Source organism: Xenopus laevis, chromosome 1L (assembly GCF_017654675.1).
Source record: "Xenopus laevis strain J_2021 chromosome 1L, Xenopus_laevis_v10.1, whole genome shotgun sequence".
Taxonomy (NCBI): Eukaryota; Metazoa; Chordata; class Amphibia; order Anura; family Pipidae; genus Xenopus; species Xenopus laevis.
This window is the reverse complement of record NC_054371.1, coordinates 174,974,301-174,989,559: the sequence shown is the minus strand read 5'-3', so window position 1 is coordinate 174,989,559 and position 15,259 is coordinate 174,974,301. Positions and strand designations below refer to the sequence as shown.

The window sequence follows — 15,259 nt, the reverse complement described above, 5'->3', positions numbered from 1 at the left end:
AATTGTGTAGGCACAGAAATGTTGGGGAAATTTAACAATCACCTTGTCATATTGTCTTCGTCATTACTTAGTAGTTGGCTTAAACCCGGAGAAAAGTTCTCTCTTGGAGATCGTTTTGGGCTGTATTTTACTGACACAGGTGCGAGCATCAGCTCCCGCTTTGCTGAAAAGAAGAAGAGCCAACAGTCAGTGCTAAGAAAGCACCAGATTACTGTAATATACAAGTACAGTTAATATTCCTATAAACACATGTAAAGGATATTTAAATACATTTTCAGAAGTCAGACAATAATAATTTACCAGAAATTCTCCTCTCCTGCCTATTGTTGCTATGGGCTCACAAACCAACAAGAAGATGCAAAACAGATAGTTCATTGAATCATTCATTCAGATTGCACTTAAATTTGCTTCAGAATATGATTGGGTAAATAAATAAGCTGTGCAAAATAAAAAAAATTCTAATATAGTTAGTTAAAAAAAAATTACAAAAATGTAATTGATAAAGGCTGGAGTGACTGGATGTCTAACATAATAGCCAGAACACTACTTTGCAGCTCTCTTGGTTTCCACTGATTACCAGGCAGTAACCAATCAGTGACTTGAGGGGGGGCACGAGTGATAAATGTTTTTTTTTTTACTTTGAGCTGAACTCTTAAGGATCAATAGCAAATTCAATGAACAGTTATGTCCCATGTGGGCCCCCTTAAAGTCACTGACTGAGTTGAGAGCTGAAAAGCAGGAGGTAGTGTTCTGGCTATTATGTTAGACAAAAATGTAATGTATAAAAGCTGGAGTGACTGGACAGCTAAGTATATCAAAAAAACATTTTTTATTTTGCACGGCCTTTTTACAAAGTTTTTATTTCTACATTGAACTGTTGTTTAAGGACTCTCTGAACCATAAACTATTACTATCTACATATCATTTCCCAGTGTGCTATTGACATGCTATGCAAGGGCACTACACGTTTGTACACTGTTTCTGCGTTGTTCTCTACCATGGCACTTGATGTCATGCAACAAATACTTCTTTGGCAGAACTCATTGCATTTATGGCCTATAGTAAAGTGGCAGACTAAACCTGGGTCCCTCACAGGGTAGAAGTATCAAATGTCACAGGCCCTAAGGAGCAGGCACATTAGCTACAGCAGAGGTGGGCTGATTACTTGACCTATATAGAGGCACATCTATAAATGTTGCACCACCACAAAATGTCACCAATTAATTTTATTTATAACTGCTTATGCCCCAGTAATTATTTGTGTTCTACCTTCTTGGAGGTTACAGTAAATGGCAAGAATAAAAAATTATCCTATAGTAAAGCATGTTTGTCCTGATAGTAGAGAAAGCTTTCAGGGTAACAATACCTAAACTAGGAATAATAATAGGAATAATATACGGTACTAATACATGGTTTTCCACCATCAGCAACTCTTGTGGAAGAATAATGTCCCATACTGCTAACAAAGGCCCAGGCAACCGATTGAACAGTTCCTGTATAGATTCAACATATTCTGCAGAAAATATAACCCAAACGCAAAAGAACAATCATGACCCAAAGTTACCTCCATCTTACTGCATGGTTTTCTTCTTTCTACTATTAATGTGGTTCCAAAGACACTTAATTTAGGAATAAAACAAAGAGAATTTAACCTATTCTAAAGTCTACTTACTTGGAGTAACAACAGTTGATTTCCTGTTAGATGGTGGTACAGAAGAAGACCTGGGACTAGAAGGAGAGTTAAGTCTTTCATGACGATGTGTATGTTTTCCAGGAGATCCACAAGGGCTCCAGCAGCCTGAGAACTCAACAGTCTGCCTCCTGCCAGACTCTGCAATACCCAACAACTTATTTTAAAAAGATTATCAATGCAACACTGAGATAAACAAAATTCAGAGCAATAGGTCTTGGAAAGATACGTTTTGTAACAACTGATTTGGATGAATATGGAAAACAAATCTTATCTTTATATTATAAACTGAAAAAAAGAAGATCAAAATGCATCTTTACATGGGTTGTGAACCAAAATATAATATTTTCATACCTAATGAGAATTAATTCTAAGTAACTTTCCAATACACATTAATTACACATGTTTTTGATTTGTAAGTTGAAATACAATTGCTTCATAAAGCAGCATTTTTCTCTCTCTTGCCATTTTCTGCTGGCATGACTACATGTACCACTGGAACAATGTTGCGTAGTGAGCTCCCCTCCAACCAATACTCCATGTGCAGCAATATCTTATGCATTTGTATTATTATGTGACTTTACGGAGTCCTGTAAGTAGGGGAGCTCGCTACCAGGGATGTGAGTCGGTACATAAATCCTTCAACTCCAACTCCTCAGTTTATGGTACCTCCAACTCCTCTGTTAATAAAGGAACAGTAACACCAAGAACTGAAAGTATATCAAAGATATTAAAATATAATGTACTGTTTTTCTGCACCGGTAAAAGCTGTGTGTTTGCTTCAGAAAGACTAAGATAGTTTATATGAACAAGCTGCTGTGTAGCCATGGGGCAGCCATTCAAGCTGGAAAAAGGAGAAAAGGCACAGGTTACATAGCACACAACAGATAAAACACCATTGCATTGGACATAGCTTATCTGTTATCTGCTATGCAACGTGTGCCTTTTTTCCTTTGTCCAGCTTGAATGGCTGCCCCCCATGGCTACACAGCAGCCTGTTTATATAAGCTATACTAGTCTTTCTGAAGCAAACACAGCATATAAACCAAATCCTTTGGTAATTCCAAACCAAAATCAAAGTTAAACTACATAAACCAGACACATGTGGAAAACCTAAAACAAATTATATATTAATTGAACCTGCATATAGCTGAAGAATAGCTGTTAAATACAATCCCACATTAACTAAAGTATTGTTCTTAGAAACAGAATTGCTTTTGCCATATCCTCCTTCATAGAAGCCCTTAGATCTGATTTGACTTAACATAGTATTTATTTTTACCTTTCTGTGCTCTGTAGTAGACAAAACACGCCAGAGGGGATTGGGGCAGGTGGTTTATTAAAGTTAAATGCTATAACAAGCTAAGCAAACTGCAATATGTTACTGTAATAGCCTCCGTTTGTAAGTGTATGTTGTATTTTATACTTGTTTTTTGAGTGGAAGTATTAAAGGGATACTGTCATGGGAAAAAAAAAATTTTTCAAAATGAATCAGTTAATAGTGCTGCTCCAGCAGAATTCTGCACTGTAATCCATTTCTCAAAAGAGCAAACATATTTTTTTATTTTCAGTTTTGAAATCTGACATGGGGCTAGACATATTGTCAATTTCTCAGCTGCCCCAATTCATGTGACTTGTGCTCTGATAAACTTCAATCACTCTTTACTGCTGTACTGCAAATTGGATTGATATCACCCCTCCTTTCCCCCCCCCCAGCAGCCTAACAAAAGAACAATGGGAAGGTAACCAGATAACAGCTCCCTAACACAAGATAACAGCTGCCTGGTAGATCTAAGAACAGCATTTAACAGTAAAAACCCATGTCTCACTGAGACACATTCAGTTACATTGAAAAGGAAAAACAGCAGCTTGCCAGAAAGCATTTCTCTCCTAAAGTGCAGGCACAAGTCACATGACTGGGGGCAGCTGGGAAATTGACAGAATGTCTAGCCCCATGTCAGATTTCAAAATTGAATATAAAAAATCTGTTTGCTCTTTTGAGAAATGGATTTCAGTGCAGAATTCTGCTGGAGTAGCACTATTAACTGATTCATTTTGAAAAAAACATGTTTTCCGATGACAGAATCCCTTTAAGGAAACTTTAAAAACCAAAAGCAAAGTGGATTTTCACCTTTAATGCTTTGTTGGTTGCTCAACAGTATAAAAGAGCATACACTCTTGAGACTGATATATGTACAAAGATACCATCTGTTATAACAGATGCTTTTCTGCACATCGCAACTATGAGACAGAAGGTTTTTTCCCTATTTGACCCACGCTGGCTAGCAATATATAATAGGTATTCCAATCCATTTCATTAAAGTTGTCTGAGGTAGGGTTGTCATTTTATTTATTCTCAGCTGCTGCAAAAACTTGTTTATCTTACAAATATATCTTATACCTTGTTTATCTTATAACCACAAAACCCAGTTCCAAGTTTATATTCTTCATCACACAGATTTTTCATCAAATTTCTGCCTGAACATTTTGAAAACAAGGTTAATGGCATCTATAATTATATCAACATTTACCGCAAATAAAACTTTAATTAGCTCTTGCAATCTACCTTCATCAAGACATGTGGCTATAGTGTTCTAATTCAAGGCATTGCTTAGTATAAACACACATATATATATATATATATATATATATATATATATATATATATATATATATATATATATATATATATATATATATATATATATATATATATATATATATATATATATATATATATATAGTTTTGAAATTGAGCTCATAGACACTTTCTATAAAAAGTTTATAAAGGAAAGGCACATATCAGTTAATAATATAGCATGTTCCAACATACTTACTAGAAACAACATTCTCCTTTGTTGTTTGGGTGCCCCAGCTTTTCATTTTCTTATCTTCTTCCAAATCTCTCAAAGCCTTTAGAATGGGGCTCTCCTGGTTTTCACAGTCTTTCCATTTGGCTTTAGATGAAAAAGTGTCACATGAAACATCCTTTTCTGGAGGAGAACTGTACCTTTAATGTTTGAAAAATTAAAGTAAGAATTGTGGCAGTTGTTAGCATGGCTGCACATTTCTAATGTTAAGATTATAAGTAACCATAAACATTATACCTCAAGGTACAACTTAAGTCCCAAAACTGTGTGTCAAAACTGATTGGTCTTGTTAGTAGTGAGCTGGTACTATTGTCTATGAAGCAGTGGGATAAATAGCTTATAGTAAACAGAGGGAAGGTTGAGCTGGCAAAATAGACCCCGAGACATTTCTACCAAAATCCCAGAAATATCTTCCTTTTTTCCAGCTGCCTAAGTGAACTAACTTGCAAATACAAGTTAGTTGTAGACCCAACTGGCTAACGCTTGCATGCAGCATGCATGAGTTTTGACTAGTAAAAAATGCAAGAGAGCTTAAGGATGGGTGTGGCACACCAAAAATGTTTATGGTACCCAGGATAACACAAGAGTTTCAGAGTCTTCTGCTTGAATTTCATCATTATATAAAAATGTACCACTTAGTTGTAGGTGTGAGAATAGCACCCAGCGTAGGATATAGGAGAAGCTGGGTCATGTATAACCTGGAGATTACAACTGAATAAGTGAGGCAAAAGTTGCCAAAACAACTTGTATGGCGCTGTGCTGGCTGTTTCTGTAAGCACAGTATTATGCTTACGGTTATACTTGCTCATGATAACCTGAGATAGCTACCTGCACACCACTATTAACATAGTTAGTTACATAGTTAAATTGGGTTGAAAAAAGACAAAGTCCATCAAGTTCAACCCCTCCAAATGAAAACCCAGCATCCCAGTTTTAAAAAAAACATTTGTTTAAAGATAACATTTTAAATGGTAAAATGAGTTTATTTGTGATGTACACAGGGTAATATCATTTTAAAACTACAGCATAAAGCATGACAGAAATCTAAGAAAAAACTTAGATGACTATTTCTATGAAAAGCAGAACATTCCTACATAAAATGTATTCCTTCAGAAAGGTCTCTCTCCATCTCACCTCTTTGGCACGTACTCCACTTCAGACATATTCTCCACCTCACTAGCTTTGTTATCAAGAGTATGGTCAGTAAAGACTGAGCATGCTGCTCCAGGTGTCACACATTTCCGTCTTGTCACATCCACTGGATGCACATTTTCAGCTATGCCAACTATTTCACACCTGCAAATAGTTACAATATGTTATTATATCTAATTAAAGGGTGGTTCGCCTTTAAGTTAACTTTTCGTATGTTATAGAATTGCCAATTCTAAATTAGTCTATATTATTTATTTTTTATAGTTTTTTGAATTATTTGCCTTTACTGCTTGACTTTTTCCAGCTTTCAAATGGGGGTCACTGACCTCATCTGAAAAAACAAATGCTCTGTAAGACTACAGATTTATTGTTATTGCTACTTTTTATTACTCATCTTTCTATTCAGGCCTCTCCTATTGATATTCCAGCCGCTTATTCAAATCATTGCATAGTTGCTAATTTGTACCAGATAGCTGGAACCGCAAACTGGAAAGCTGCTGAATAAAAAGCTAAATAACTCAAAAACAACAAATAATAAAGATTGGAAACCAATTGCAAATTGTCCCCAAATATGCATCATACTAAAAGTTCATTTATAGATGGACAACCTCTTTAACATAATAAAATGCTCCATAAATATATTTAACCGCTTAATTTTTGCTTTAGCCCTGCCACTACAACTACATATCATATAAACAATTAATAATGGAAAATGAAAGTATACACCATAGGGGTTGCCAAATTTTAAGCATCACCCAATGTTTGTAAGCACTTACATGGTCGGTGCTCTTGCTAGCAGAAAACTGCATTGGCTCAGGGTTCCACTCAGTGAGCAACATGGAGTGATCTTCTTGCTTTGTGGGGGTACGCATATGCAGTAGTGAAAAGCCAAACCTTAAGAAAAAGCCAGCTTTTTCACCCTGCGCATGTGAAGAAAGAAGAAGAGGATCACTTTGTGGTGCTATCTGAAAAGAACCCCAAGGCGGTGCTCCTGCTAGCAGAAAACTGCACTGGCCAGGGGTTGGTAAGCTATTATAATCACTATGGGATACCTATGATTTGTTATCCACCAGTGAATTAGACTTTCCTTGTCCTTTACAAACCTAATAATAGTGTAAAATGTTCACATGCATTAGAGTTTCTTTAAAGGAACAGTAACATCAAAAAAAATTAAGTTTTAAAGTAATTCAAAAATAATGTACTGTTTCTCTGCACTGGTAAAAATGCTGTTTGTTTTAGAAACACAAATAAAGTTAATATAAAAGCAGATACCAGATGCACTATGTTGAATCCCATTGTATTCTATTACAGAACTTATCTGTTATCTGCTAAGTAGCCTGCGCCTTTTCTCCTTTTTTAAGTTTGAATTGCTGCCCCCATGGCTACACAATAGCCTATGTACATAAACTATAGTTGTCTTTCTAAAGCAAACACACAACTTTAACCAATGCATCGCCACAATACGTTATATTTTAATTACTTTAAAATGCTTTTACTTTTTGGTGTTACTGTTCTTTTAACTACACAGCCACCATGGTCTTAGTGGGCAATATAATAGGGAACACTGTAAGATGAAATTTTTTTTTCTGGCTAGGGAAGCCCATCACAAAAAATATGGATTTAAGGTTTAAGGCAATAATCACAACAGCAGGAGGGGGAAAAAGAAGCCTGTTGGTATAGAGGCTGACCGTTTAGCCTTGTATGACTTGTCCATATAGTAAATTAATAACACCAGCAAGAAGTAAATAAGAATTTAATTATAAGCACAATTAATTACTAAACCACAAAAGAACTTACTTAGCACTAGACTGCCATATCTGGCCTTCGGCTAATTGACGAAGCTTTACCATATGTTCATGCTCTAGTTGTTTAATTTGACCTTCCAGCTTCACAATTGATCTGTTTTAGGTATTAAAAGTATCAATTACAAAGCAATTATTAGCTTAGTTATGACAAGCAAAAAATATGCACATTAAAAAACAGTAGCAATGCTATGTTGGAACTGTGCTGCAATGCCTAACATACTGTGCGTCATTTCTAAACTTGTCAAGTCCATAGCAACTCCAGACCCATTATAAATCACATGAATTCTGCATTTTCAAAGATGGCCACAGTGAGGCTTCTTGTGACTTGACTTGTAAGCCGTATGCCCCAAGTCGCTTACTTACAGATTAATATATCTCCCTAGCCGCTATAAAATAATTACTGCAAAGGTGTAGGCAGTTTGATATATATATTGAAGTAAGCCCCCCTCTAATACTTGCATGTGTCATTTAAATGAACAGTAACACCAGGAAATTAAAGTGTTTTAAAGTAGTGAAAATATCATGTAGTGCTGCCCTGCACTGGTAAAACTGATGTTTGCTTTAGAAACACTACTATAGTTCACATAAACTAGCTGCTGTGTAGCAATGGCGGAAATTGAAAAAAGGCTATATGGCACAGGTTAAATAGTGGATAGATAATGCCATTATGTTCTACAGAGCTTATTTGCTGTGTAATTGAGCCTTTTCTCTTTTAAATTTTTCTTGAAATGCGGTCTTCCACCATGCAAAGCACTTTTTGTTATGACCAAATAACTAAATTTTTGTCTCATCAGTCCAAAGCACTTTGTTCCAAAATGACTGTGACTTGTCTAAAAGAGCTTTTGCATACAACAAGCGACTCCGTTTATGGAGTGAGTGCAGAAAGGGCTTCTTTCTCATCACCCTGCCATACATATGTTCTTTGTGCAAATTGCCCTGAATTGTAAAACAGCCGATTTTTCACATTCTATTTAATTTCATACAATTGAATACTGCTTCAGCAAAAATTTTTGTTCAGAAAACACCCCAGTACTCAGATGTTTCTGGGAAATGAAAAACATACCACTGTTTTATGTTGAAAGTGGAGTAAATTATAGGGATGCACCGAATCCAGGATCCGGTTCGGGATTCGGCTTTTTTCAGTAGGATTCGGCCGAATCCTTCTGCCAGGCCGAACCGAATCCTAACCCTAATTTGCATATGCAAATTAGGGGCAGGGAGGGAAATCACGTTTATTTATTTTTTTCAGAAAACAAGGAAGTAAAACATTTTTCCCCTTCCCACCCCTAATTTGTATATGCAAATTAGGGTTTGGATTCGGTTCGGTATTCAGCCAAATCTTTCACGAAAGATTCCGGGGTTCGGCCGAATCCAAAATAGTGGATTTGGTGCATCCCTAGTAAATTATTATGCAGGCTGAGAGGGGTTCCCATAGGTTTTCATGTGACTGTTTAGCGCCTTCTTCTCTTGCAATGCTTTACAGAGTTAGGTGACAAACACAAGACACAATAACAACTTACACATGCAAGAAACACTGTAGTGTTTACATAGTGTTTAAAGACCATAGATTGCCCTGCTCAATATCCAAGTGTGCCTATTGATGCTGGGCATATGCACAGTACAGATATCGGCAAGGAGGCTTTGTGCATGTGCTTGCCCAGGTTGTTGCAGGGATTACTGGGACACCAGAAGTAAATGCCAGTGAAAAGCTCAGAGGAAAGTGTCTTGGACTGGTGAAGAGGACTGCAGTCTGTGCTAGGAAGTGGCTAGTATCACTTGAAAGAGGGGCCAAACAACTTGACACTTAAAATACATTTTGAGTACTGAAATATTAAAAAAAATATATATACCTTTTTAGTTCATGAATTTCATCATGTGCAACACATAATTTATTCTCTGTGAAATGTAGCGTGTCCTTTGGTGAAAAGAAGGAAAAAATTGGAAACAAAAGGGGAATAAAAAAATTGTGATAAGTTAACATAGCACTACAGAGAGTGTGAACTGTTTAAACATGTTCATGTATATTCCAGAAATAATTCTGAAGTAGTTTGTTATTCCATTTGCAGTATAACACAGATAAAATACATTTTAAAAAACCTCCCTTACTTTTACACGTTCATGTTCCTTTCCAAGAGATTCATATTCTGATAGAAACTGTAAAACAGATTACATTGGAATATCAGATAAGTAGGTTTATGCACAAAACAAAAGCAAAATGCATCGGAATTTCAAATATTTGAAATAAAAATTAAAAAAGGCAAACATACATTTTGAAACTTTTTGTGTTCTTTCTTAATTCTAGCATCCATTTCTTCAGATAGTCTGAATGATTTCTCAAAGGCTTCTTCTTTTTCTTTCAGCCTAGACTGTAATCTGCTTATGGAGTTTTCATTTTCTTTGTTTTTTGCTCGCAGTTCCTCTGAGTGTTCTTGTAGCGCTTTACAGGTATTATTGGCTGTTTGATGCCGCTCTTTCCACTCAGCCTGAGCAAACCAAAAAATGAAATTGTAAGAAACGTTAAAATATAAACTCGTTCAGAAATGCTTCAAATCAATCTCATAACAATTAAAAGTATATTTTGACATAAAGCAAAATCAACTGCTAGCAGAATGGAAGAATACGTGTACTAGAAATCTAAATACAGATATGCAGAAGCAGAAACTATTGGTCAAGACATATACAAAAATACTCTATGAGAGGATATGATTGATACTTACTAAAGGAGATTTTTAATAACGTCTCACTATATATCATTGAATTCTTCTACAACCCTAATACCACTCTCCAGGCATGAATTCTCACATCACGGAGGGACTATGTAACTTCCCTTACCGACACACCAAAGATGCCTCCCCACTACCAACTGCACTCTCTACCCTACACAAAACCTAGGCCATTACGTTTAAACTCATGGGCCACTCCCCTCTGTTGAAATACCGCTACCTACCTTTATGGGGCAATTCGTATCTCCTGCATCTCAGATGCCTGCAAGACTTTATTTTCTGGCCTAGGGGCCCATCTAACCCAGGAAACGCAGCACAGCCGAGCCCCCCTTAACATATAGAAGCCATCTGGCCCGGGACAAGTGCCCCCCTGATGGCGTCCCTGTGCACCTAATTACATATCTGTCTCATCCTGAGAGTGGGGATTTGGTTGGCGGTTCCTCGGTTTATCACATGATTTGGTCCTGCTCCCAATCGGTTCAAAGTGATAGAACACCTGGCAAACAACTTAGCCTTTCCCATAGTGGTTGCTCCAGCAACATGCCTTTTGGGTGTTCTGGACGACACAATCAAGTTGAAACACTCTAGACTCTTATTTAGACTACTACTTTTCTATGCCAACGGTAGCCATGCACTGGATGGGCAGCACGCCTCCTACGCTGAAGGCCTGGAAACGACTAGTTAACAAAATGACCCAAATGTACAAACTAACATATGAAAACAGGGGATAGCACACCAAATTCAATAAGGTCTGGGGCCCCTGGTGTGACCTAGAGGACCTAAATAACAATAGAGAGGAACCACCCGGTTAGCAACTGCTTTACAATCTTAATATAGAGCACTGAGACCATTAATGTGAAGCACCCTTCTATTAACTCCTGTTACGGGAAAACAAAACAGGTGATTTTTGCATAATATTAACCATAGGGGAAACAAAAAGAACTATAAAATTGTCAAACTTGCACATGTGACCCAGAAACTGCAAAGTCTCCTCCTGCAGTTGTATTGTAATTTTTTTCCTTTATATTTTTGTTTGTTTTCTTTTTAATTGTTTTATCTTTTTGAAAACAATAAAAATTCACCTTTAGAATATATCATTGAATTCGTTAAATATAAAGTCTGTAATTGTATAAAGAAATAAAAACAAAAAAAAAGAGCTTTGCACTTACATCTGTGTCCTTGTGTATAGTTTATAATTCTCAGAGCACTGCATTACACTCCAGTATTAGCCCCCAATCTCTCGTCATTGCTTCTGAAATTCTTCAAGCTGGATGACATCAACTAACATTGTTTTTTCAGGCCAACCCCACTACCCTGGGTGAGCACCAAGCCCTGACTAAGCCCGACTTTTCTTAATTATTCTAGATGAAGAGATGACACTCTATAAAGCAGAAAATGGTAGCTGTATATTCTATGAAATGTATTGCACACAGTTGGGGCAAAAGTGACTTTTACTGAATAGAAACCCACCATTTTAGAATACCACTTGTAGAATATTTACTGAGTGTAGGAATATACCTTTCCTTCCACATTAAAGATCCAATTTTCCTCTCATCTGTTGGGTTATGCACGCACTGTGGATGTACAGTCTGCCAACAGCACAAGACAGAGATCCCATGACTGGATCGCTTTCCGTAATGGGGACAATAGGGATAAACCCCATAAAAAGGTCTTACTAGCTTCCTGTTTGTAAACAGAAATCTGAAGCCAAGGTAGGGGTTTGGCAGGGCAGTAGTTATATGAGGGAAATAATTAAAAAAAACCAAGGTAGAAGTATTGCTGCAAGTTATTTGCCTGCCTGGCAAGGTTTTACCTCATGGTAAGTGTGACCCCCAATACTTGAAGAAAAGTATAATTTACTAAATATGCTTTACCCTGCAGGATGATGCATGTGCATAGAGAACAACCAACTAGCAAAAATAAACAGCATCACCATCAGTACTAATAGTTCCGTTGCAGTAAGAGTATTTTAGAACTGGCAATGACATTTGGTGCCTTTCCAACATAAAAGGGCAAATACAGATATAATAATCGATCAGCTTCGATTTTGAGTTGGAAGTGGTTTATACCTGAAATGTTCTGGAACAATTTGTAGAAGTGTTGGCAGGGCTAAAGCTTAGGTAGGCTGTTTGTTTTCAGCCATTAAATATTATGTTAACCCCAGTCTTGCACAGGGTATAACGAGTTAAGGGTAATAGATTGTGTCATTTAAAAGCTCAAAACAGCACATGTATTATGATTGCACAACGAAGGGGAATAAAAATCAGCAAACATATTCCGAAAGGATTCACACATACCCTGGCCCATTATAAGTGTCCTTTACTTAATCAAGATCCTGCTACCCATTTATACTGGCATTCAGACAGTGTCCGAAGAATAAAAAATATCTGAATTCTTACCACTTGCATATCAAGTTCATGGTTTTTATTCTCAAGAAAGTGGATTCGAGTGCTGGCTTCTGTTAGAGCTGCTTCTAATTGGCAGCATCTAAATAAATAAAGTACATGGAGTTTCAATGTTAAAACATTACCACCTCTACTGCCCCCCCCCAAGAAAATCAATTAGCTGGTATGCTCAGTTCTGATGTATTGCAGTGATAAAGCTGTAATGCTAAAACAGAACTTAGTATCACACACATGCAGTCAACATGTGTACAAAATTTTTTTGTAGCCAAGGGTTGGGTAGAATTTAATCCAGGCATTCAGTGATGACATAATCTAAGAGGCATCATTATCACATAAAGCAAAAATAAAGAGAGGATATGTATAAAAATAGCATATATATTATAGTGAGAAATGAGGTTTCGTATTAGATTTGGTGCTTGTATGGTGGGTGAAAAGATGACATTGGCCTTGGATATTGATTGTCTCACTGATCTGACAGGATGGAAAATTTTTATTGGGTGCTTTTAAATGCACCAGAACATCACCAAAACATAATACTGAATCGTCAGGCAGAGTCAGACTTTTCTTTCAACCTGCATATCTGATGATTCAGCTCTCGTTGTAAGAAAAGGAAGATCTTTGACTGAGGGAAAAATCGTAATTGTAACTTGTATGGCCACCTTAACTTGCATGAATGGATAATGCCAGTATATTGCTCACCTATACAGCGCTTTTTATTTGTGTACAGACTTTACAAAACACCAACACTGCTATGTATCCAAAACACTTAACTAACAGCGCGCCTTAATGCAACTGGTTTAATGGCAAAATTCATTCTCACAGCTATTACTGCACAAAGCTGTATTTGGATTTTATTTGTATATAGGCAGTAGAGAATCTTGTCTGAAATAACATGACACAAACAAAAAAATGTGTAAAAATTAAAAACTCACCTTTCTGAAAGACTGTTAATTTTATTAAGTTCTTCAGAAGATGGTGATTTGTTTCGGACAAGAAGCTGCTGCTTTAGGCTACTGATCTCAGACTCATAATAGTCACGCAAATCTGCCAAATGTCGAGCGTGCTTTTCCCTTAAACTCTGCCTGATGCTGAAAGAGAAGTGGCAAATTAGGATTTATAAAAGCACAGAGAAAGAATGATGGAATTAGATACACTGCATGAACATTTTAGATAATTAGGGGGCTACTATTTGTCAAATCAGCCTAAACAAAACTAAAGGGAAGGCTAATTCACAAGGGAACTATTGCAATAACTCAATAACAAATATATCTAAAAGCAATTATATTCAATATAACAATATTTTGAGGTAAATCATTTTTAGCTCTGGTGTAAGAGTATACAGTAAATATATTCTGCTATAGTACCGCACAAATTGATATATTACTCCAATTATTCTAAACTGCTACATTGTTGCCTAGGTAATTAGGTCCTAGCAACAAGCCATAGCAAATGGTTTTAGACTACTACTAAATACATCACTCTAAAAAGACCATTCAGAGGTTAACTACTTTAGGGCAATGACACATAGGGTAAAGTGGCAGAAAATACCCTTACTTTGCAGTCCATTGCATCACCATGGGTAAGTATATCAATAAAAAAAGTCACATGTAAATGCAACAGCAGATGACCACAATGGAAAAGTCTTTCCGGACAATTTGCAGCTTACAATTTTACACAAAAGAATGTCCTGTTAGTCATTGCCCTTAACTGCACAGTTATTTTTTCCAGAATTCTGTCTTTATGTTAATCTTACTTGGATAGGACAAGAGGATGGTCCATAGAGAAGTTTGCAGTTGATTCTGATGTATTTTTCTCAGCTGGTAAAGGTGATGGAGCCATTGGTGAAGAGGGTAAACTGTTTATTTCATCATCAATATAAACTGCTCTCTCGTCTGGCAAGGGATCAAGATTCAGCTTGTAATCTTGATTTACACTGCTTTGGTGTAAGTTAGATTTCCATTCTTCAAACACTTCTAATGGGCTGTTTGCATTGCTATTTGGAGAGTCGCCTAACAAAGATGAGACAGAGGTTGCAGCAGATACTGTTGCTGCTTTGTAATGGTTGAAAGATGAATTTTCTAAAATGGAGTCTGGAGTAAAAGGGATTATACGGTATACAGAACTCTGGAGTGGTTTCCTGTGTAGAGTTGGATCCAGTGTTAGCACCTAAGGAAAGTACAAAAAGGAAAAAAAAAATGTTTAGAATTGTATATGCCTCATCTTATGCCATTAACTTTATGAAATACAGGTATGGGGCCTGTTCTCCAGATTTTCCAGATAAGGGATCTCCATACATTAAGTCAGGGGTCCCCAACCCTGTTCACCCTGTGAGCCGCACTCAGATGCATAACTTGTTTGTGAGCAACGCAATACGTGAACAGTAACGCAAACATAATTTTTAATAATTTAATAAGCATATACATTATATATAATATATGAGTGTGGAATCTGGCACTGCATGTTTTCTGCCAGTTTCTGAATATCTCGAGTGTAGTTTGTAACAGCCAGCCTCATGCATTCTCCCAGAAGATCATCATTTAAACGTGTTCTATTTTTAGATTTTAAAATTTTCATAGCTGAAAAGGTAAGGTAAGTTGACCCAAAACAGGAATTC

General features: G+C 36.6%; 1 protein-coding gene across 9 annotated transcripts in view; it reads right to left on the bottom strand.

The window, feature by feature from the left end:
• Window positions 1-15,259, bottom strand: part of mphosph9.L (M-phase phosphoprotein 9 L homeolog) — a 51,098-nt gene that overhangs the window by 8,697 nt on the left and 27,142 nt on the right. For 7 of the 9 annotated variants that reach the window (XM_018262842.2, XM_018262824.2, XM_018262868.1 and 4 more), the window contains 11 exons: window positions 14,399-14,811; window positions 13,578-13,733; window positions 12,640-12,727; window positions 9,785-10,000; window positions 9,624-9,671; window positions 9,368-9,432; window positions 7,510-7,611; window positions 5,695-5,856; window positions 4,528-4,700; window positions 1,673-1,831; window positions 43-163 (listed from right to left, as the gene is read on the bottom strand). In XM_018262842.2, the coding sequence (XP_018118331.1) occupies window positions 43-163; window positions 1,673-1,831; window positions 4,528-4,700; window positions 5,695-5,856; window positions 7,510-7,611; window positions 9,368-9,432; window positions 9,624-9,671; window positions 9,785-10,000; window positions 12,640-12,727; window positions 13,578-13,733; window positions 14,399-14,811 (1,703 nt within the window). The remainder of the gene's footprint in view (window positions 1-42; window positions 164-1,672; window positions 1,832-4,527; window positions 4,701-5,694; window positions 5,857-7,509; window positions 7,612-9,367; window positions 9,433-9,623; window positions 9,672-9,784; window positions 10,001-12,639; window positions 12,728-13,577; window positions 13,734-14,398; window positions 14,812-15,259) is intronic. The other 2 variants (XM_018262833.2, XM_018262877.2) reach the window with 2 other exon arrangements.